This window comes from Lagopus leucura, unplaced genomic scaffold (genome assembly GCF_019238085.1).
Source record: "Lagopus leucura isolate 7727_CA_CO unplaced genomic scaffold, USGS_WTPT01 Super-Scaffold_100019, whole genome shotgun sequence".
Lineage (NCBI taxonomy): Eukaryota > Metazoa > Chordata > Aves > Galliformes > Phasianidae > Lagopus > Lagopus leucura.
The window spans coordinates 5665076-5689440 of record NW_024962273.1 but is presented as its reverse complement, the minus strand read 5'-3'; the positions used below and the strand labels follow the sequence as shown (position 1 = coordinate 5689440).

Genomic DNA, 24365 nt, shown 5'->3' with positions numbered 1-24365 from the left:
GCTATGTTACAAGACAGGGATTTAGAAAAAAAAAAAAACACAAACCCTCTCTTTTTGTTGGAAATTCAAAGCTTTTTGGAACTTAAATGATGGAAAATGGGAAAATTTTAAGACCTGATTTTTACAAAAGGCTTGAGATTACTGCTGAGATATGGGTGTGATGCTATCACATTGTAGGGCTCATTATGTGCCTTAATTAAAGGCAAGGTATTAGTGTGAAGTGGGAAGATGTGAACGGAAGCTCTCAGAACTCAGCTGGTATGCTGCTGGGATTGCACGTTGGGAGTGGAGGCAGCACCACTCTCCAGCCCTTTGAACTTCCCCGGTCTCTGGCACCCCGAGCTGCCCTTGGTTTGGCTGGACAGCCTTGTTGCCTCCCCTCTGATCTGGAACAAGCTGTGTTGCAGCTGTAGTTCTCCAGCCCCAGGTTGGGCATTTCTCCTGTGGCTGATGCTGACTGTTGCAGTGCGAGAGCTCACTTTGATCATAGGAGACACGCAAAGAAACACCTCTTCTGCTTCCCCAGCTGACTGGTTAGCAAGTACTGCGTATGATATGAAAATCTTGACTTTATCAGCCCAGTCTCTTCCTAGATACCCCAGGCAGCTCCTGCTTGCCCATTTTCTTAAGCAAACTGACACAACTGCCATGTGGATTCTGGAGGTTCCCATTTTAGGTGTTCTCTACCAGCACTCCAACCATTGGCGGTGGTGGTACTTTGGAAGTAATCAGACCTCCTGTAACTGAAACACTGTTATAAAAAAAATAAAAATGGAACAAGCCTATTGGAAAGTCAAAAACAAATACAAATCTTTGTTATTAGCCATTTTAAGAGGCTTAGGGTCACAGCTAGGACTACAGTTATACTGGGTTTTCATCAAATCATCTAACTAGATGTTGAAAGGAGTTGGCGTTAAATCTATTACCATTTTTGTCACCACTCACAGGTTTTGGCATAGGAATCACACAAATGCATTGAAGCTGACCTGTCTTGTTGATTCAAATGCATCCCTTTCACTTTGTGGTTTGTTGTGCTCTTATAGAGACAGTGAACAAAGTAGTGGAATGGTGTTATCCCCTGAACCTAGTTCTGATACAGTGCACCTTTGATCAGGTCTGCTCTAACAATGTAACTGTGGGCTTGGGTGTCATGTTTTGGAGAAATCAGTCACCTGGTAACACTACAGTGGGTACTGCTAGTAACCTGCAAGTACTATCCAAAGGTTAAGATTCAAAAGAGGAAGCCCAAGTGTTTCCCTGTAAGAAATCTCAGTGATCTCTGCTCTTTGTCAATTGCTATTAACTGCTATTAACAAGCTTCTGATTAAATTTGAATGGAGATTATGCAGTCATTTTTTCTTTCAGCAGTGCTAATTCTCCTTGTCTCTAGAACAGCCCATAGATGGGCAAATTGATAGCAAGTGTCAGCTGCATAAAACCTGGCAAAGAGTCCATCAGAAGCTGTCCAAGAGCACTGCTTCCTTCTGTAGAGACAGGTTTTGCACTCAGTGGGATAACAATATGTCAGATATGTTTCTAGTGTAGTTGACTTGTTAATGGCTGTGAAAACGTGTACCTTTTAAGCAGCTAATGCTTGGGGTCAGGATTTGTTACCAGAAAGCTCCAGACAGCTTAGGGCATGCCCAGCTGGGGGAAAGCAAGATGGGCTGATAAGGATTTAGGCTTTAAGCTGCTTGCAGAAGAACCAGTGCTGGCAGTTGCACCTGACGGCTGCTCATTAAATACTGCTGTGCGGTGCAGCAGAGATTTGGTTACTCTGTGTAGATATCTACAGGGATTTTTTTTTAGATTCAGAAGCTGATGAGGTTTAATTATCTCTGAGCTCAGATTTAGTTATTTTGCATAATTTTAATCATTGATGGCCTAATTTTCGTAGGTGTTAAGTCCCACTGCTTGCTCTGAATAGGGGAAGCAGGTGCTTGCACCTTTGGAAATGAGTCTGTAAGATCCAGAATTCACAGCTGACTCCCTAAGCCCACATATTAATAATGAGCTTTTCTTTAGTCAATGATTATTTTAAGAAACACTGCCCTATAACAAGTATTGCCATAGCTCAGAAAAGATGCGTGTTCTATATTTAGGCTTCTGGTTGTGAAATACAGACCTGAGCAGCACAATGTCCTGAAGTGCTGTGGAGGAGGAATTTTTCTGTGCCCAGTGCTTGATGAAAAATAGTGCTCGTCTTTATTGTAACAAGAAGTTAGCATTTAACACTGCATGCCCAAAAAAATGCAGTTAGGAATTCCACAAGCGGAGCACTATAACAAAAATCCATGGCTGTGCTTCATATGTTGCAAGAGTTCAGTTATTTTATATTGGTTGTGTGAAAAGGGTATTCTGTTTTGTTTCCTCTGCTGTCACTAAACCCTGTGAACGTATCCAAATTTGCACACGATACTGTATATTAATTAAGAGAGCCTGACAGCTCATCTGAAAACTACTTGTAAATTGAAAGTAAGTGGCAGTGTTCACAAACGTTTTCCATTAGTATCTTACAAAATTTGTAAGTGCTCTGGGGCTAAAAGTAATTCTTATGCCCAAATTCGCAATGCAACATGTTGTGAGAATATTGGTATGTGCTCAGGCAAAATAATGTCATTATTTTTCACGTAGTTTTGAGATGCTCTTGTCCTTGCCATAGCTGTAGTCAGGGAATGGATATTTGCAGTACAGAATACAAAGACTACAAGATGGAACAGAGACGCCCCGTTGTGCTGAGCTGGCAGCGATCAGTTAGCAGGCAAGTGCACAGAGTTTTTAACAACTGTACATCTGCCATAGGAGGAGAGTATTTGGCTTGAAGCTAAAAGAAGGAAATTATTTTACATATTTCGGAACAGTGAAGTTTGTATGGAAAAAGAGAACTGTGAGATACAGAGGGGCAAAGGAATGAAGCAGCAGAAGTGTAAACAGTTTGATCACAGGAATAATATTGGCTAAGATTCGGAAAGTGGAAGGAAAACTTTGAGCTCTTACTTACCTTACCACACCGATACTGTGATCTGTTAATTAAAATGATCTTCCTCTGTGAAAGCTGCTGCGTTAGAAAAGTGCTCTGTTTTTGGACATGATGAGAAATAGTTTTTGCTTTCTGTTGTTCCCCATGCTACTTCCCCTGTGATTTTAATAAGTTCTTCTTGGCATTTAGGCTGATAATTAATAATGCTGATTGTCAATACAGCATTCACATACCTGTGCCCAAGAATGTTATCCTTTCTTGAGAACCATTTATACTCTTCAGGTGTGAACTGAATACAGAATGAAAACAGACCTTGCTGCGTATCACAACTTCTGGAAAGGAAAGCAATAGAACTGAGTTACCACAGGCAATCCTTTGGAGAAATTGATAGTACCCTAGGCCATTGCAAAGCTGTCAGCTACAGAAAAGCTGCTTGGTGCTTGGAGCTTCATTGACATACATAGGGCTTTACCTGTTAAGTGGATTTTAGAATGACGTGTTCAGCTCTTGGTTGAGAAAGGTGGTATAGTGGTTGGAGCCACATGTTTGAAAACTCATTTTCACACTTAATCGAACCTCTTAATCTCCGTTCCTTTTTTGCATCCTGCTCAAAGGTGTTGTCAGAATGATTTAGTGCTTGTGAACACTTCAGAGATCAGTGCTATGTGAAAAGTTTACATGAGTACTACAGGCTAATAACAAATACTTAACCTTCATATATTTAACTTTCAGAATGTTTCAGAACATTCCCTGTTTTGAACACGAGAGTGCTACCATAAATATTAAACCAATTGTATTTTGCCAAGTAGTGAACTAGCACTTCCTCACCCATAGTTTTTCTAAAATCATTCTTGTTTTACTTGGTCTCTCTTTTTCCCAAAGGTTTTCCTGGAGGACTTCTGAATGGAAAGCTTGCCAAGTGTCTCTCTTTGACCAGCAGAGCCCTCGACATCGTAAACATGCAGTGCTTTGTGGAGGTGGCATACAAACCCGTGAGGTTTATTGTGTCCAGATCACTGTAGAAGCCGAAATGCACCGAATGAAGGAAGGTATGTGTGTAGAGTTATTCTGAAATGTCTGTCACAAGTAGATCTGAGTAAAAGAAGAAAAAATAAATCCTTACTGCACAGTCATCAGAAAGCTTGTCTAGCTGGTGCCTCCCTTGTATCTGTCTGTTCTTACTGAGGGAGGTGTTTCTTGGCATCAGGGTGGAAGCAGGAGAGCTTAGTCCTCAAGGGGTCTGCCTGGAGCCAAAGCCTTCTAGGAGTGAACTGCTGCTTGTTCTGTAGGTGTACTTGTGTGGGTGAGGTCTGAAGGATGGAGAAGCTAAATTTTTTTGTGCTAGTTTTCTTTGGACTTCACTTTTCTTTCTTTCTTGTGTATCAGGTAACCTGCCCTCTGTAGCTGAACACATTTGTCTGTGGTTTTTGTTCTGGGTGAGAGTATAAAAACAAAGATGTCACACTCTATTCTGGATATGGCTTCAGCCTGTGTTTCAAGTTGATACACAGACTTTCTTGTGTTTTGAAGGGGAAAGCAAAAATAATATTGTCACAACTTCTGAGCAGACAGACAATTTTTGGATCTTGGAAGCGAGTTATTTTCCTTTTAGAAGAATAATGAGTAGATACAGATGCACGATGAATAATTCATCTAAGGCTGTTTTATTTACTGTATGTAGTGCTCTTGCAGAATATGCTTTTGAGCAGAGATACAAAGATAATAAGAACACAACATCATATCTTAGATTTATTTACTTACAAAGCCAAAGCAAATGTTTCCTGGGTGCCCAGTTGTATCCTAGCATCCTGCACAGGCTCTGAGATTATAGAAAATCAGACCTCTTTTAATCTCTGTCCAGTCCATGCATAGTTGCTGCTACACCTCTTCCAAACGTCTGGTACCACCTTGTCTGCCAACGCAAAAATTTCTGTTATTCTACTCAAGTATATGATGTCTATCACTTTCAAAGTAAGATAAGTGCTGTTGATGACAGGTGTGTAACATTTCTTGACCATCTTTATCCTTCTTGCAACTTCTGTAGTCCATGCTACTAGTGTGTGGCACACTGGTAGGCAGTAAGCTTTACCTGACTTCAGCCATGCTTCTCTGTTCTTTGTTAGTATTGTGAATTACCCTAGAAGGCTGGAGCAGGTCATAGAAACCCTTATCCAACATCATTCATAACAGAATTTGTACCCTGTATCTAGCATGTGATCACTTGCCAGTTTTTGCTTTGTTTAAGGTTCAGTACAACTTAAAAATGGCAAGCCCTCCCCTTAGTGGAAAGAAGACTCTAAGATATCTCTTCCTTGTTTGTACAGTTCTAACCTTTACTGTTTGAGAAAGAAGTATGTCTTTTTTTTTTCTATTAGGTCACTGAAAAAGCAAACTTGCACAGCAATTCTATGAGGTGTAAATTATTCCTGCCATGCCAAGGCAATTGTGGTGGTGATTTGCAATAGTCCTTAGGAAGTGAGAATCCTATCAACTGTCAGTATAGCCACATTTAAAAGGAAAGACAGAAAACCTTTGTTACTGCTTTTCCCTATCTGATACTCAGTGTGTCTCATTTGCTAGCTGGTCAGTTTTTGTTCTTTGTCCAAATAAGGAATGATGTTTTTTCTTGCTTCTTTTCTAAAAATCTGAACTGATAGTAAATTTTTATTCATCATGAGAAGACCTCATATTTTACTGTACATATTTTATTGTTTTTTAGTGATGGGGAGAGGATTGAGAAGTCGATTTGCCTTTGCGTAGGCAAATACAGAGTCTAACCGCTTCCATTAAAAATGCAGTATTTTCCTTTCATCATCTCTTGAATGTCCTTAAAGGGATCATTCAGAAATCAAACAAGCGAGTCTAATAGGATATTATCATCCATCACAGTTGTTATTCTTCTTGTTACTTCCAATAAGAACTTGGACCTGACACAGTGTCATATGTAAAAGAAGATTTTGTCTGGTGGTATCTCCAGCAGCATTACTGGATAATATATACTGAATTGTAGTTGGAGGCAGGTACCATCTGTGATGTGTTTATACATATTGCTTAAAGCTCTCTTATCCCCCCCAGGCTATCTTTCCTATTTTTCACTGGTTTAGTCTTTCCATCCACTACTACTTTTATTACAATATGTATATTTAGAAATGAGTCCATGGAGTTTCCATGTATCCAGTTAGTAAAAAACTCAAGTCTACTGATGTATTTTTATTCTTATAAAATTTCAGTATGAAGGTACTGAAGATGGAAAACTTTCACTCAGGTATTACTTCCAGAAACACATCAATAAGATTCCATATCTTTCTATGTAAAGAGGTCTCCTAACTAAGAAACCTCTGCCATGCCCCAAATGAAGGTCTAGCATATTTGTTAAACCTTAGAGAGGAATTCCATACTTTAAACATGGATGATGAGGGAAAAACAGCTTTTCATGTTCACCAAAGAGGTGGAATGACCAGGTGGAGGAAAAAAGGAAAACAGGTTTTCTTTTTACCACTGACTCAAAAAAACATTTTTGGTAGTATTCTTCTTGCACATCATTGAATAAATAAGCTACATTTTTGTATACCAGCTTTATCTGAGTTATTGACTTACTTGTATTTGGAGGAAGAAGGTTTTGCAATCTTTCAAGTTCTTTGTAATATTCTTTCACTCTCAGACTCTTTCATCTAGATGAGTGTGACAGGAAACACTTGGTGTGTCAAGTGGCACGTCACTCAGGTATCTGTAATTCTGCGAACATCAGAAAACCAATGTATAAAACCTGTTATGAGACTATGCTATTTTTAGTATTCGCTGTTCTGTCCAAGGATTCTAAATCTTGTGAAGCTTTTATTAATGTACACTGAACTTGAACATCATATGTTAAACATGTCCCACACTTTGGTCACAAGAACCCCACACAACACTAGAGCCTTGGGGCAGAGTGGCTGGAAGACTGTGAGGAAGAGATAGACTTGGGGGTGTCGGCTGATGCTCAGCTAAACATGAGCCATCAGTGGCCAAGAAGGTCAACGGCATCCTGGTTTGTATCAGAAATAGTGCAGCCAGCAGCAGCAGCAGCAGGTGATCATCCCTCTGTACTCATAACACTGGTGACACTGCACCTTGAGTGCTGTGTTCAATTTTGGGTCCCTCACTACAAGAAGGGCCCTGAGCATGTTCAGAGAAGGTAATGAAGCTGGTGAGGGGGTCTGGAGCACAAATCTTGTGGGAAGCAGTTGAGGAAACTGGGATTGTTCAGAGTGGGGAAGAGGAGGCTCAGGGGAGACCTTATCACTCTGTACAAGTGCCTGAAGGGAGGTTGTGGTGAGGTGAAGATCTTCTCCTGTGTACATAGCGATAGGACTTCAGGGAATGGCCTCAAGTTTTGCCAGGTGAGGTCAGGAAAAACTTCTCTATGGGCTGCCCAGGGAGGTGGTGGAGTCACTGTCCCTGGAGGTGTTCAGAAAATGTTTAGATGTTGTACTAAGGGATGTGGTTTAGTGGGAAATACTGGTGATGGGTGGATGGTTGTACTGGATGATTTTGGAGGTCTTTTCCTACCTTTGTGATTCTGTGATTATATGAACTACGTGGCTATACAGACACAGTCCGCCCTTCCTGCTCTTCACTTCCTGATGCTCCCCAGTTGTTGTGTCTGGACATCTCATACTTGAAACAATCTGTTGACAGGATGGTGGTTGCCAACCTTCCTGATGCAACTCTGTCCACTTGTATAGAAGTTCAATAAAATAAAGCAGAATAATGCAGGTCTTCAACTTATTTCCAGAGTTAAGCTCTGCTGACAAATATGGCTTACTCTTTTCTAAATTGAGACTTTGTGGCTGTTAGTTACCTGGAATTTTTTTCCCCCAATAGCTTTTAATTAATGTGGATGAACATTGCTAATTAACAATCCCCACCAACAAAAAATGTGGTTAAAGTATGGAAGTGTATTATATGATTGATCAGTTGATGCGGCTTCTCTCTATGTTTGGCAGTAAAATTCTTCTTCCTTCATTATGTTATCACAGTAAATTAGCCCACTAATATGGAAATTAACATTTCTTGTAGTCTGGGGGTGGTGTCTGTGTTCAACCTGTTATTAAGTATATAAAATTCCTACACTTGATCTTCCTCAGGATATTTTGCTGTCTCTCCTGAAGGTGAGGGAATAGGAGGAATATCTTTCTGTTTTCTAACTAAATTTTCCTGTTTGGCTTATATAGAAATTATAACTCCTTGTAATTTAGGGCATGGGATCCTTCATAAAAATTTTCCAGAAGGGTCTTCTCTCTTTTCTGGACTAGTTACCACTTGTCTCTTACTGTCCCCAGTGACTGGGATTGCATTCTCTCTGTATTTTCTGTAACTTTCTAACTAAGGATCTGTCTGTCTTGTCATTTATTTTCCATAAAATTTGTGCTGTATATATCTTGACATTTTTTCTTTTTTACCTGTTTGAATGAAGTCCAATTTTCCTCTCACTTTCTGAATTCTCTTATAATGTTTTCGGAGCCTGTCTGCTTAAGTTATAATTATAGGACTGAAAGGACCTTTGTGAAATGCTATTCTTCCTTGAGTCTTCTTTATTGTTTACCCCACATAGCATACTTAGCTAATAAAGTTTCTCTCTTATTACCATCTCAGAAAAAAACACTGCATTTTCCAATCTTTTTAATCTTTATTATTTTCCATCTGAAAATCCACGTTTTATTCTTGTACCTGTATAAGATTCTAGAGTCTTTTTAACTGTTTGTTTGCTTAATGATTGTTCCTACCTTATTTGTCTCTCTCACTGTTTATTTGATCTTGGATTTCAATAATTGGTATGTCATTGCATGATCAAAGTAATGTGATAGCTCCCACAGATTCCTAGTCCATTTCTACTAATATTCCACTGTGGAATTTTTAATATTTCTAATAATAACAATAATAAACCTAATTATTAGACTCAGGGCTCTTTATAATTCAAATATTATTAAACTCCTTTTTCTTTTAAAAATTAATAGCTTTTCAGATATTCCTCTGTGTGTGGTTCTCATCCATCTTAACACATAATCTATGCTTTTATTGAAAATCCTCTAACATGTTACATTTCCCCAATATAGCCACGTTGAGATTCCTTGTAGTCAGTCAGAAGAGAGGGACTTGTGCATGCTTAAAATGTGTTGCAGTAGGTATTGTTAATTTTCCTCTTTTTCTTTTTCCTTTGGACACATTGTTGTATTTCTTCACAGCCATAGCACCTGAACTCCTTTAAACTCTCTAAAATTCAGGTTTTTGTAAACACCTGTGATTTCAGTATTAATGGATACTTTTTGATCCATCCTATGTGTATTCTCTTATATATTTTTGTTTCACAAGCCACTTTATTAACCCAAATGGCCAGAAAGCGTTTCCCAGTATTTTCATGCAAGTCCTTAAATGAGTCTCAAAATTAGAGTGTCATGGCATTTTTCTTTTCCACAAAATATTGAGCTTTTTCCCTACCTCTGTTTACACAGAAATGTCTAATACCTTCTTACCTCACAAGTAAACTTTTCAGGCAGTTTTAAATACCCACATGGGAGATGTTTGGCACTGCATTTTATTTTCCAGAAATTAATGGCCTCTTTAGACTTGCGGAGATGTATTTGAAAACTTTTATTCACATCCTGTATTATTTTGCATTTATTTTCATCCCTTTCTTTCCATTCTTTCGTCTCCTTTAGCTCTGAAATATGCATTTTGTGCCTGTTCTGCTCTATATGCTCTGTTTCCTAACAAGGATTCAACTCTTTTTTTTATTTCTTTTTTTCCTTCCTGCAAGTTCTTTGTTCTGCTTTGAATCATGATCTTCCAATGCATTCCTTCTGGGGGATTAGTGTTTCAAATTGGTACATGTGGCATCTGTTCAATAAACCATGTGAAAGTACTTTCAGGAAGAGAGAAGCACCAGAGTGCTATTAGAGTAGAGCTAGTAGAGTAGAGTAGAGCATGCCATTAGCCTCTTGAGTGCTGGCTGTCCTGTGCACCACCAGGCCCAGCTCTTTAGCAGCAGTAAGTCAGGTGTGCAGGTTGTTGTATTCCTGCATATTTATTGGGGAAAGACTGCATTGATTCAGATAAGCTGCCCACAGGCATTGGCGCAGGGTATGCACTACTTCAATGAGCATGAACTCTGGGTGGAGTATGAGCTCTGTATTAAATGCACACTGTTTTTTCAAATTTATGCTGGTGAAAGCTGCAGGAATGAGAAATTTGATTTACTCTACGGAAATTAGAATTGGGAGTCTTTGATGTTTAAATCCTGTTGTCTTCATCTGGTTAATGAAATTGAAAAGAAATATGTAAGAATATATTAGTGAAGAGAAACCTTGGTTAGGACCATAGAGCAGAGAGCTAACAGTCAGCAGTGGCATGAGAAAACACTTGGCTTGGCCAGCTGGTGATACAGCAACAGGAGAGTGCAGCGAGCCTGATTTACAGAAATAGAGTTCTCAGGAGGAGGAAAAACCCCATAAGCAAAACTGAATGCCCAAGAATGCCCTCACCCCAAACTTGAGTATTTATCATCAGGATGACTCAACTGGTTTGAAAAGATGAGAAACAGACCTCTGAAGTGTAAAATATATTCAGGCAAGTCTGCATCGGATTTATATTGCTGGGATGCCGAGTTATTGATCTGTAAGCTCACCAAATGCTGAGCAGAATTTGTGAGATAAAACTCACATAACAGGAAGATAAATATGTAACAGCTGGGTACTTTGGGGGAAACCCTGTAGAAGCAAGAGAGGAAATGGCTCTGGATCTTTGGGGTATCTGACAGTATTGTTTAAATGTGTATTTCAGAAACTTCAGTTTGGATCCATTAGGGAGAAGCATTTTCCCTGATGTGTTTTTTTATAGGTGTAAGATTTCCTTTTTTTTTCTTCATGTCTGGAAACTAATTAAAGTAAAATGAAAAGAATATGTAAAATGAAGTTGACAACGAAAGAGATGTGCCTTCTAAAAGGTGCATTTGAAAGAATCTGCCTTTTTTAGCATGCCATTTGATGTGGCCATGGAATAGGTACCTCTTCATAAATAAATTTATTTACATCTCTGTCTTCAGTATGCAGCAAATAATGTGCTGCCCAGTCATTTCACATGAGATACTAGGTTTTAGTTCAAGTATTTATCTTTGAAATCTAAGATTTTAAATGTGTTTGCATTTTGTCATTATATCCTGCCATTGGAACTGGATGAGTTTTATTCAGCACTGGTTTGCTCTGAGTTTGGTTTCATTGTTACAGGGAAGGGGAGCTGCAGCTGCTCAAACAATGCAGTTCATTTAGGTGAGAAAAATGGTAGGATTTGTGTGTGTGTTGCACCAGAGAGTGGGTCACCAGGGTCAGCTAATGAAGCTGGAGGTGGCAGGGCTGGTCCTGCAGTTGTGTGGAACAGCTCTGTATGGGACCACTGGGATGACCTTGAGCATCACGAGCATGCTGTGACTGGAGCAGCTCAGTGTCAGCTGCTTTGGGGGCACCACTGCCATGTCCTGTGTGTGAGATAGGCACTTCAACACAGTGCTTTGTTGGTGATACCTGTGCTCCTGCAGTGACAGCATTTGCAGAGCAGAGTCCTGCTCTTTGGTGTTTTTTTGCTGCTAATTGAATGCTAAACTTAGTGATGGGTAAAGTCCAGACTCTTAATAGGCTTTCATGATGAAAGCTCCATCTTTCTTTTTTTTTTTTTTCCCCCCATTTTCCTTGTGGCTTCTCTTACTCTCTCTGGCAGTCTGTTGAAAGGATGATTTCCAGCATCTGGTGGCCAACAGGGTTCGCATCCCGGAGAATCCTCGTTTCTCTTTCTGTGATTGCCTTTATTGGTATCTGAGCACCCCATTTTTTTCTGCATTTCCTCCTGGACACTTATTAGTGACTTGTCACCTCTGGTCTGGACAGTTGTGTGACTGAGAATTCTTGCCAGATTAAAGATTCTGTTGGCAGTCTCTACAAACCCGCAGTTTGGGAAGAAGATCCTGCTATACAGTGTGGAACTTTCTGAACAAGAAGTGCTAATAGCTTGTCACTCAGTAAAATGGTAAGGATCTTTGTTGTTCTGAAATTCATAAACTACTATTAACTTTTTCATGCTGTGATGAGCTTTCAGTTCATACTTTGTTTCTTGTCCTTTAATTCATAATAGGGTTTCAACTGTATGCCTTGTGGCTTCCAAACTGATTGATTCTTTTTGGGAGCATAAAAGGATCCTTGCCATCAGGGATGGGTTGCATGAAGCCTTTTTTGATGAGGTGGTGCAATGGGCTGGGTTTTATGCTGTCTCCACACTACTTCAGTTACATTTAACACATCTCCTTTGTCTAATCTTTTATTGTCACTATAAAAGTCTTTCAGATTGGAGAAATTGCACACCAATGTTGTGATGGTTTCTCCTTGTTATGTTACACACATACAGGTGTTTTTATAACAATTCATTCCCTTGTGATTTTCTTGGGTAATTTCCCTTCATAGTGATCCAACTGTCTTGGTTCATATGTGCTGAAAAAGGTAGCAAGAAGTTTTACAAAGATGCGGCATGCCTTCTGTGTACTGTGGTTAGTCTTAATTAAGCATAACTTTGCCAAAAGATGTAGTAAATATCTGGTTGTATTGCCTTGAGAATAGAATATTCAACAACAGAAGGCCCTGCCAGTGTGCAAGAAGCCATCTTGATGCATTCCAGATCTGCTAGCAGTATCTAGATGTGTCTCATTAGAGTGTTAATATCAGAAATACTTGTGTTCTGTTCTGGAGGGGAAATGAAATTAAGGTCCAGGAAAAGATTGTGTTAGTTACCTCCTGTGGAGTGAAAAACTAAATTTGGAAGTAATCATTGCTACTGAAATGCAGTCCTATACATTTCTCTTTCTGACTGGCCATCATTGTGCTTGATGTAGTATTGGTATGTATGCCTGCAAATACGTGCCCATATGACTGTATTCAGAGATAATTTATTTATTGGCTTAAAATTACATTATACAAGTAGTATCAGAGCTGATTCCCTCTTCCACACTTCCCCAAAATCACTACCTCGGTAAAAATATATAGGGAAACAAGATACTTTAGAAACCAATTTATTATCTCCTGCTGGTAGCAATAACCTGAAAATAACAGCAAATAGTAAAACTCAAACTTGAGGCAGACGCCGGTGCTGGGAACAGCCGTAGTCGCATTTATAAAGGATAGATTCAATATAACAGCTAGAGAAATGTGCAATGTTTCAGAGGCTTCCAGATTAGTACTTGATTGCTTTTTCAAGTTTATTCTATAGATTGAGAAGAACACAGGATTTTGAAATGTACAAACAAGCGTAACAGATAAGCTGCTACTTGAATGAGATATTGCCTCTCCCTCCCACTCCTCCCCACCTGACATCAACCTTTCCCCTTATCCCCAAAAAATTGACTAATGGGTTTCCAAGGAAAATAATTACATTAAAAAAAAAAAACAAAAACCGAAACAAACCCCAAAAACAGTTTTCAGTGTAGGAAAATGCCATTACCAAATCCATTATTGAGCACAATCACAAGGCAGTCTGGTATTTAAAGACAAGCCTAGCAGCTGTGTTCATTCATCATAGGCATAAACTGAGGTTGTTTTTTTTTCCTGACCAGGCTCTCTGCACCTATTTGGAGGCTGCTCTGTGTGAGAATTTTAGCATTTAAAAGGTTCATAGAAAAAAGTACCTTTTGGTTCCTTGAGAAAAGGATGTTTATTAGAGTATGAAGAAACAGCATTGTTGAAGAAGATCCTTTGGATGGTGAATATTACTTTTTAAGAACTGTATATGATTCATGTATTACTATAAAGAGCTAAATCAAATTGAGAATTGAGGAAAAAGAAACAAAAAAATGTTCAAAGAGATGTTGAGGTGTGAGATGGCTACATCTCAAATGGCTCAAAGAATGGACAGAGCAGTATTGCCTGGCCAAGCCAATAGAAAAAAACTGCAAAATTGAGGAGAATCAGTTAATCTCAGAGCTGAGACAAGTGTTTGTGAAGATATGACAGCATCACTGGGATTTCTTACTTTGTGCTCCATTGCCATGCAGCATGAGGGTGGATGAGTGATTATGCTTAGACATGGCAGACCTGTCCAAATTGGGGTGTGAAAGCAGCCCTCCTCTGTGCTGTTTCTTTCTCTGTGCTTAAAATCTTGCCACATTTCCTTCTGGCTGCAGTTTTGTGTTAGAAAGTGAATGCGTCATTACAAGACTAAAAGCAAGTCAATTTCAGCAGACACTCAGACAAAAATCATATCAGGCTTTTAAATAAAACTGACTGAAATCAACTGATGGAAATAGGAGTTGTCAATCAAATGGCTGACAAAGTGATGAAACTCTTTTATGGAGCCCCACTGGTCTGCCCAGTTGCTCTGGCTCTCTTGCTGGGAATAGTGGGTCTTTGTTCCTACCTGTTTTTCAAAATGGATGATGCTGTATATGCATTTCTTAATGCAGCTTGTTTGGTTTTGATCTTGGCTTCAGAAAGCTTCAGAGATCACTGAAGGATTGTAGTCGGTGCAGTGAAAATAAACTGGCACAGCACTTGAATACATATGGATATTTGTTTAGAATAGTCTGTGTATTTTCTGATCTACATTTTATAGAATATTTAGAATTGTTTAAGGAGGTGAGAAAACAGTTTTGTTCTAGGAATGAGTAGGACATTTCCTCCGAGATAGAATCATAGAATGCTTTGGGTAGGAAAGGTCCCTTAAGACCATCTACTTCCAACCCCTTGCTACACGCAGGGACATCTCCCTCTAGGCCAGGTTGCTCACAGCCCCATCCAGCCTGGCCGTGAGTGCTTCCAGGGAGGGGGCATCCACTGGGCAACCTGTTCCAGTGTCTCACCTCCCTCACAGTGAAGAATTTCTTCCCGTCATCTAGTCTAAATCTACCCTCTTCCAGTTTAAAAACATTTTCCCTTGTCCTGTCAATACACACCCTTACAAAAAGTCCTTCCCCATCTTTCTTATAGGCCTTTTCCATGTACTGGAGTCTTCCATGGATCTGGTGTATCCAGTATGCTCAGTTTCACCCTTGATTTACCAATAATAACCTGATGCTTCAGCTTTTTGTCTTTGAGTTTTCTTGTTTTTTGTCTATTCAAACTAACTTCAAAATACCTTTGGCATGATTGGTGAGTTTTCAAGGAAGGAGAACCAACCTATATTGTCAAGTATTCCACATTTCAATAGGTACTGTGCTTCTGTATGACTATGTAAAATCAGTGGGGAGAAAAGAACCTTTGCTAACAACACCTTGAGTTAATGAAGAGCAGAAATACACTTTATTTTTTGTGTTGACCATATGCACTCAAATCTATTTCCTTTCATTTATTCAACTGAACTTTCAAAAAATGATACAGGTTTGCAAAGTTTAATGCTGAAAGGCAGGTTAAGCCAAGCATGAGACTTCTCTGCAAAATACATACTCTTATCCTTAGAACTCTGGTATTTATCTCATTCCGTCTGTCACTTCACTTGCATGGTCTTTAGAAAGGTGTGCTTATGTTAGCGTTCAGGTGAATTGGATTTATGCCACCGTGTTGCAATCTCTAAATGAATATGTGAAAGGCTGTATAGTGTCTCAAAAATCATTCAGAAAGTGGTCTTTTTGCTAACATGTGATCTTTCAGGTTAGAATTAAATTACAGCTTTTGTTTAGTCCTGTTACTCTGGTGAGTTGGAATCATAAGTGCTGTTATTGGTCTTAAGTCTCAGCTTCTAGGCTCATAAGTCAACATTTATCGGGATTTTGGGCAGCAAAGTCATGAGTTTGAGAGGAAAAAAAGGGTTTTTCTTCAAATGAATCATTTCATAGAAAATGGTATAATATCAGAAAAAAGAAAAGATTGCTCATATATTGGACATGTTTTTATAAATTCTTTTCAAGTCAGTTCCACTCACGGAAGCAAAGAAAAATAGATGTTAAAAATAAAAATGGGGATAAAGCAAGCTGAGTAGCTATAAAAATTAATGAAGGCTTGGTCATATCATGGCAGAGTAAACTCAAACAAGCCTGTGCCTTTTGAAAGACTGCTTTGATACTGATTTATCTAAAGAGACAGCCAAATTCAGCCCATCATGTAATTAAAATGCAGTATCATATAATGACTCAGAAGATAGATTTAAGTCAGCTCCTTTCATTTCCTTCTTCCTCCCTGTCCCGAATAAAAAGGCAAGAGACGTTAATTGAAAGTAGAAATCTCTTATGATAAATGAGAATGCAAGGGAGTCAGCTTTCCAAATTTATTGCCAGTATCAACAAAACCAACGTGTGGCAGAGCTGGGGATTGTTTCATTTCTGGAATGAAGAAGTTTGGAGATCTTCACAGTTCATCCATGTCTTCCCTGGCTCGAGGCAATTAAACAAACATCTCTCCTTCCAAATGAGAAAGTCTTTCTGCACATGTGTGAAAGGATCAGATAGCTTATTTGAATGTAAGTGAAGCAAAAAGGAAGGTCTGGGTCCTGCATGGACATGGCACGATCCCCCTGTGCTCAGGCTTCCCCTCTGCCTTTTCCTGATTCCCGATTACTGTGTGAGCTTTTTGGATTCCGTTCTCATGCATCTTTCTCTTCTGTATGAAGAGGTCCCCTCATGTATAAATGCAGGGGAATAGGTTCCAGTCTGTTGCTTTGACATTGTAGAAAATCAGCACAGAATTTATCACCCGTTTCCCCTTAAACACAGTCAAAAATAGGGCTGCTGAATATGAATGATTTAGATAAAACTAAGTGTCCTGCTGAACAGAAGATTAACTTTTTGATCTAGGAGATAAGACCCTCAAAAAGCAGTGGATTATGGTGTGTCTTTGTGCCAGTGGTTATCTCCAGAGCTCTGCACGTTAGTCAGGGCAAAATAACTGTCCTGTGTTTTCCTTCTTTTGTTTCCCTCTAGTTAGCAGACCAGTTGATGGGAAGTTCTGCCTGGGCCCTGCTCCCTCTGCCTCCCAGCTGTGTGACCTGCCCTGTCCCTTGGAGTGCACAGTGTCTGCCTGGCTGGCGTGGGGCCCCTGCCTTCCCGAAGACTGCCGGGACCGCCAGGGAAGAAGAGGTAATGGCTTATTTGCATGTTTCTTGTAGCTGTGCGGGATCTAAAGCAGGTAATGGAATATTATGATGAGATTGCAAAAGCAGCGCTGTCCAATTCTGCACTGGGAATTTAATGTATGTCTTTTTAAATTAACGTAGGATACAGCTCTTAGATGTGCACACAGAAGTGCAATATGACCTTTAAAAGCTTTTTGCAGTTATTCTTGAAAGAAAAAAAGGGATAAGGTTTTCAGCCTTATTCAAATCCTTTTATCCTACATGGCACTTGTAGAAAGGGAGGATTTCTTGGGATGGCAACTGCAAACCTCCAGAGTGTGAGGGTGTCCCTCACCTCTCCGGTCTCCTGAAGTCCTGCCGTCTGCCTTGGCTGAAGTGAAAGACTTGGGTGAAGCTGAAATGACTCTGGTCTGAGGTGTATCCCACAGCACTGCCACATGGAGTTCAGGCTGAGCTGAAAGATGGTTCTGGGTTTGGTTTAAATTCCTGCAAGGGGAGTATCTGAAAACTGTTCAATGTTCTCTAAATCTTAATTTTCAAGAATTCATGCTGGATGCTGCAACCCTTTGAGATTCGTTGGTGAGCCATTCTGTCCTTTGTAAAATAAGCTGGAAAGATTGCTATTGAAGTTCAGGTCAGGGAAAAAGTATTATTACTTGGAAGTTACGCTTTTCTGAAACCAACAGAAATTTCTGAAGTGATTGGAGCTCTGTGGAATTTCGCAAATGAAAAAGGATTAAAGTTTTATTTTTAAACATAAAGGTTTGCTAAATCATTCTAGTTTTAAATAGCTTTCAATGATGTTTTTTGTTGTTTTTTTTTCCCTGATGTGAGGATGGTGGAAGTTCAGTCTGTTGTATTCTGTGGAGTCTTTTTTTTCGTTTCCTGTTTCGTGGCCAATACTTGTGTAGTATTGTGGCCTCCTCTAATACTGTACCTTTACCCCATATCTGGACACTGTTGCAGGAAAGACCACCACATTTTTCTTCTGCATTTCTTACTGCTCTGTGTCATTTACATAACAAAACACACTGAAAGGCTGAAAGGTACTCACATACTAGTTCTGCATCTTATATCACTGTCTGACTTTTGATTTTATTCAGAAGGAGATAGATTATGTAATCAATTCTTTCATTATTTTTGTAACCTTTTTTGTCCACTTTACATTTGAATCTACCAATTTAATAGGATAACATTTCAGAGAGGTCTGATATGCATTATGAATCAGAAATCCTTACACCTTCATAAGGCAGAATGCTAATTTCTTAGTAAACTACTCTGCTGTGCCTTGAAACAAGTCTAGTCAGTAGTGGATTCCCAGGCAGGTATAATTCTCTTTGTATCTTCATTTTCTTAATATTTCTCTCTTTTGTCTCAGTGTTACTGTAATGTTAATATGTGCCTCAGAAGTTGATTATTGGTTTTGGACATGTGTCTTTCTAACCAATGTTAATGAAAAGGAAAAAAAGAAATTTTAAAAACTTGAGTTGTTGGAATTCTTGACACACTGTTAGATTTTGCTTGTGTGGGCTGTGGGCAATACAGCCACTTACCATTCCAGTCAATTCAGTAGCTGCAAATGGGTTTCTCTTGGTTCCTTATGTCCTTCACTTCCACATGCCCTTTGAGGTCCTCTTGGTACTTTATTGGTATAAATATTTTTTTGTAGTTGTCCAGTTAATTCAGTTCTTCTTTTCCAGGCTTTAGAATGAGGCAAAGGCATGTGCTTGTGGATCCTGTTGGCACCCTGGCAGGTTGTCCACATTTAGTTGAATCTATTCCTTGTGAAGACCCAACGTGCTACGAGTGGATCATTTCAGAAGGAATATGTGTTGCTGACCATGGAAAATGTGGACCTGGAAAACACATCCTGAAAACTGTATGCAAGAACAAGAAAGGTAGGTAATGGTATAGTTTTAAAAACCTCCCTTTTAACTGGTTTTCTTCTGAAGAGCAATCACAATCATTTACAACAGCTTCTTACTGTTTTTCTTACCAAATTTTATGAAACCTCAGCTTTTTGAGTTGACTGTGGTAATCATCAGAGCATAAGGCTAATATTGCATGGGATTTTGCTGTGAGCTTTCCAGTCTATTTTATTTGAAATGAGAGGCTCACCAGTACAGGTTATGTATTGTCTCTATGGCATATGCTGTACGTCATCCACAGGCCATATTGTGACAACAGTGTGATACCAGTGGCTTGGTTCTACTTCGTATCCCTTTTTAAGCCCATCTTGTAGAGGAGTAGGACTGTCACTGAGGCTAGCAGCACTGTAGACATAAAGACAATGAATCCCTTTGCACTGCTTCTAGCCTCGGTTTTTAGCATGCAATTTGAATGTTTGTCTTCTCATAACAACCCACTTACCACTGTGTGAAGGAATGCTCAGCTGTGCTGTCAGAATTAATACAAGAATTGCCTATTATCTAGATGAAGTGATGGGAGTAATACTTTACCTACTTGATAGCAGTTTGAGACCTGCAGAACCTTCAGTTTACAAGTTGTTAATAATGAATGAGTACATTTTTATACGACATTTACAAACAAACCAGCAAGAGCTGATCTCTCATACATGGTTTGAACTTGAGCCAAAAGTTTCATTTCTTGATAAGGTCAGTGTTGTCTGATCTTTAGATTCAGTTACATGAAGCACAATTTTGCAGTCCGTAATCACGGTGAGACCCTACTCACATCTCAAAAGTAGCAAAATTGTGGGATTTTGGAGCCTAAGTTTATATCTGAGATGGAGGATATCTTTTTTGTATGGTACTCAGGCTGACCACAGAAAACAATTTCAAGTTGATAACATGAGAGTTTGATTGACAAGTGGTTAAAAATAATGTGTCATTTATGAGGCACAGGAATCTGACGGAATTAAATTGTCTCTTTTGTCCACCTCGAGTAAAGGTTCTTCTGAAATACATCAAGAATATGTGGTTTTCTCCCAGCTTTGTGGAAATGGGGAAAAAATCTTGAACTATATATATATATAAAGATGACTTAGGCAGAATACACTAGAGAGAAGAGATCTGTCTGTGAACTGAGTGGTCTCTTCAAATGTGTGATTCTGACTGTGTAAGTCCAGTTGTAATGTGATGTGTGCAGATGGAGCCCTGTACTGCTGAGGAGCACCATGTTAAAACTGTGCCAACATCCATTTCTGTGCCCCAAGGTGAGGCTTGTAAGCATGCAATGTAATGTGGCAGATGCTCTGTCTCTGATCAAACTGTTCTCTATGGCTATGATCTTGAAGAAGCCATGCCTTTGAAGAGTCTCTTCATCATTTAATTGCTCAAAATCATATTGTAACTATGTATTTCATTTCCATTACTCTCTGCATGTTCTAGTTCCCAAAAAGCAGCGCTGGGGCATTGTCACTGTATGTGATCATCGGCTGTTCTGAGACGGCTTCACAAGACAGACTAGAAGCATTGGTTAACAATACTTTATAAGCTTTTCTGAATTTTTTATCTAGTGGGATAGGACTGGCAGGGTCCTTGAAGTCAAGGTTGAAAAAAGTCAACTTGCTTCTTCTTCTGTACCCCAGTAATATTATTTGCTTTCTTTGTAACCTTTGTTCCTTCTGTAGTGTTCTCCTAGCAAGATTCCCACTGCAATGCATGGTATATTTTCTTGGGTGAAAGCTAGAATAAGCAGCAGAACTGCATAAAGTGTTCTGCCTGGAACGGCTGACTAATTGGTAGTGGAAAGCCAACAGGAGGAAATGTGAAGCTGAGACAAATCAGTTATGGATAAAATAGCTTAAGACCTGTATTCATGTTTAGCATTTATATAGAAGTCTAAATTCAATGCAAGTAACTGCCCTGCTGAAAGCATTTAGTGTAGCTGCTTTGTGTGTTGATATTTTCATTTATTTAAGTAGCTTTTGTAGAATTCAGTGCTGTATCCAAAAATTCAGTCATTTATCCACTGGCAGCCGTGCCTAATATGGCTGCTCAGTATTCCCACTGTATGCCTAAAGAGATTAAAAAAACACACAACACTTCTTGGACCTCTTTAAATGGCAGAATCAAATGTATCTCATCTTAACAACAAAGTTAATGATAGCCTGCAGTATGTTGATTAGGGTACTTAGGTTCTTCTTTGTATCCCTCCCTGCAAGATGTCTTCCTTTTCATATATATGCCAGACTTCTTGGCGTGGTGCTCTCTTACTCTTGTTGCAGAGTGTTAGTTCACCTCTGCTTTAGATGTTGAAAGCAGTAAATGAGTCAGCCCTGCTTCTGTCAGCCCTACCACAGAGCAGCTTGGCATCATGGTTTCCTACCCTTGCCCATCTCCTCCTCTCCCACCTTTCTCAGCATGGCTGTGAACCCACATCCTTTACGAGCCTGTGCTCTGTGGTGTGATGCTGTGTTGTTGCATGCTGCTCCCCTCAGCATGAGGCATTTTTCATGATGAGACCGATTCTTCCCTTGCCAAAAATGAGCTTTAATTACCTTGCTTGCAGTGGGAGGGAACTGCACATGTTTTTTATTCCTATCTCCCATAGCACAGGACTTTGTTGCTTGCCCTAAACTTACCTCCAGCACAGCGGGGCTTGGAACTGTGTCTTATCTCTGTTGTATGTTGCTGAAGATACAAGTGAACAGAGCACTGGCCCTTATCTGTCCCATTTCTGATCACCCCAATGTGTGGGGAGTGCACAGTGCAAGGGCCTCCATGAGTTTAGTCAGTGATGGACACTGGATGCTTTGAGGAACTTAGTACAGCCAAAAGAATAATACAGTATGGATGATGGAACTGAAAGTTAGATCAGTACCAGACAGAATGTATTTAAGAATTTTCTTTGTATTTACAAACAACCCAAGAATGGTTAGTGATTTTTCTCAGAGTTATTTTAATTTGATCAACAAGGAATTGAATAATCTCCTGTTTGTAATGTATTCTTGATCAGAGTGTTGCAAGTATTTGACATTTGCATTTGGGCAGTCTTGATTAGAACTGACAAACATTGCTGTGCATTGACTAGATGAAAAAAACATGAAATATTTCCAGTTCAATTGCTCCCTTTAAATGTTGTTGCTCAGTGGATACAAAACCATGATCATGGTCAAACTATCTAATTTTATAATGCAGTTGAACAGCAGCCAAAATATATTGTTTCATTTTGTGAAGACAATGACTGAAATAATTTTTTGTACGTTCTGCTCCTTATTTCTCTGCAGTAGCTGCATACATATCGAGTAAAGTAAGGCAGAGGAAATCTGAGGTTGTAGCAGTGTGAAATACTGACGATAATATAGACAGCAGGACTTGGTCCAGGGTCAGCAGGTAGAAGTTCAGCTCAGATAGGAGCTGGCATACCTTCACAGTTTCCCAATCTTTTGGTTTAGATGCACAGGCAGACAACTGGGATTAACATATCAGTGTGGTTGGGCCCAGTCTGATACAGGAATTGTTTTTCATGTCTGTATCACAATATTAATAATAGGTAAATAGCTTGAAACAAGACAGATGCTGAATCAAACTGTGATTTTAAGAATTGCACTTTGTAGCTTGCATATAGAAGAGTGATTCTGGTGAGGAGCATGATCTGAATGCACTGCGAACACGTGTGAAAGGAATTGCAGTGATTTCATGAAATAACAGCTGTGTCTCATGAAAATTAATAATTCATTTTTCAAGCATTTAAAAAATGTTTCTTACAGTACTGCAAGCCAAATCTCAACTATTAGCAATGCTGTTGAATGAACTGTAAGGTCTTATTATTCAGAATCTATTTGCTTGTAATTCCCATGTCAACATTTATTAATTTTCATATTTGTGTTCTGATAACTACCAGAAGAACAATTCATGACAACTTACTATCTCTGTAACAATGAACAACCTCATGTCTAAATAACAGAAAATATGAAATAGTTTATATGTAAAGCATTCATTGTTTCAATTAGCAGATCATCAACAAAGTTTAACACAAAGGTAGTCTCATTTTACTTGATTAGGGATGTTTTACTCCTAGCTAATAAATCTAATCAAGGAAATTTAATTTAGATTAGAAGGAAGGATTAAGCTCTTCGGAACTGCTGAGCATTGCCATTCCTTTCAATGCTCTCAGCTTGGGCATCTGGCTTACTTTGTTTTCTGGAATTAAAGTTGCAGGCAAATTTAAGTGGCACCCAAATGGAAGTTCCAGGGCCGTCACAAACCCACCTTCTTCTGTCTCTCCTAGATGCTCTCAGGCACGGGACATTTCTACACTCTTCTCAGGCCAGTCCAACACGTAGCTGGCTTGGTGGTGAGATGCTTGAGTAAGTCAGGTGAGATAGCTAATAGCTGATGGATGGAAGAAGTCCCCAGAATTAGCATTCTCACCAGGCTTTCAGACCTGCTGCTGCTTGAGCTTTTAAGCAGAAGACCTTCATACAGCTTCTACTGCTGTCCTGGCAGTACTGCCAGAAGTCAGATTTTGTCTTGTTATTTAGCAAGGTGGTCTCTTTGATTCTGGAGAGTCACTATCTAGAATGTGGCACTTGTTGTGATGGGAATAGATGTTTTTATTTCTCAAACTTTATTAAGTTCACTGAAAAAAGTGCACGTTGGGGTGAAATGCATCTGTTCCCAAACTTGAAGAGTTTTTACCTGTAAAACTGGAAAGCAGTTTTTCAGAGAGTCAGAATATTTTCCTTCAACTGTCTTTTAAATAAAGTGTTTAGTGTTTGCTTTTTTGTGATGAAATAGGCCAAGTTTGAAACAAAATAATAAAATCAAAATATTTGAAAATGAGAATAATATAAAAGCAGAATATTCCTTTCAGAGTAAACATTTTGCTTTATCTTGAAATTACTTTTTCTTAAATCCTCCCCTACTGTCTTTTCAGACTACATAAAACAGAGGTTTTTTCTTCCTTCTTCCTTTTTTTTTTTTTTTTTTTTTTTTTTTTTTTTTTTTTTTTTTGGTTCAGTGCCCAAACAGAAATCCATTATTCACACAGCTCTATTGACAGAGCAGACACTGAAATCCTGTTGGAATTCAAGCAAAGAGTAAAGGGAAGTAAGGTAATCAAAGCAGTGTTATTTTAAGGTCCAGTATTATGTTCTGCCACAGCCTGCCAGTGAAGCATTGCACCTAAGGAAGCTTGGAGACTCCTCGGGGGCAGAACGTTAATATTGCCGGGTTCAGTCAGCTTATACTTCCAGTTAGACTGTGTCACATCCTTTGTTCCCCAGGAGTTGTTGTCCAAGGAGATAGCTTGCAATGTGTGTGCTGCTTGGCACATGCTGTCACACAGCATCAGCTGGCACATCCACAAGAGTATGGCTTGCAGCCTTCAGAAGGAAGGCACTGCT

The 24365-nt window shown here is 39.2% G+C and overlaps 1 protein-coding gene across 4 annotated transcripts in view; it reads left to right on the top strand.

Moving 5' to 3' along the window:
* The window catches only part of THSD7B (thrombospondin type 1 domain containing 7B), a 292733-nt gene that overhangs the window by 108296 nt on the left and 160072 nt on the right, over positions 1-24365 (top strand). For all 4 annotated transcript variants that reach the window (XM_042877909.1, XM_042877908.1, XM_042877910.1 and 1 more), the window contains exons 6-8: positions 3863-4029; positions 16902-17057; positions 18754-18951. In XM_042877909.1, coding sequence (XP_042733843.1) covers positions 3863-4029; positions 16902-17057; positions 18754-18951 — 521 coding nt within the window. The remainder of the gene's footprint in view (positions 1-3862; positions 4030-16901; positions 17058-18753; positions 18952-24365) is intronic.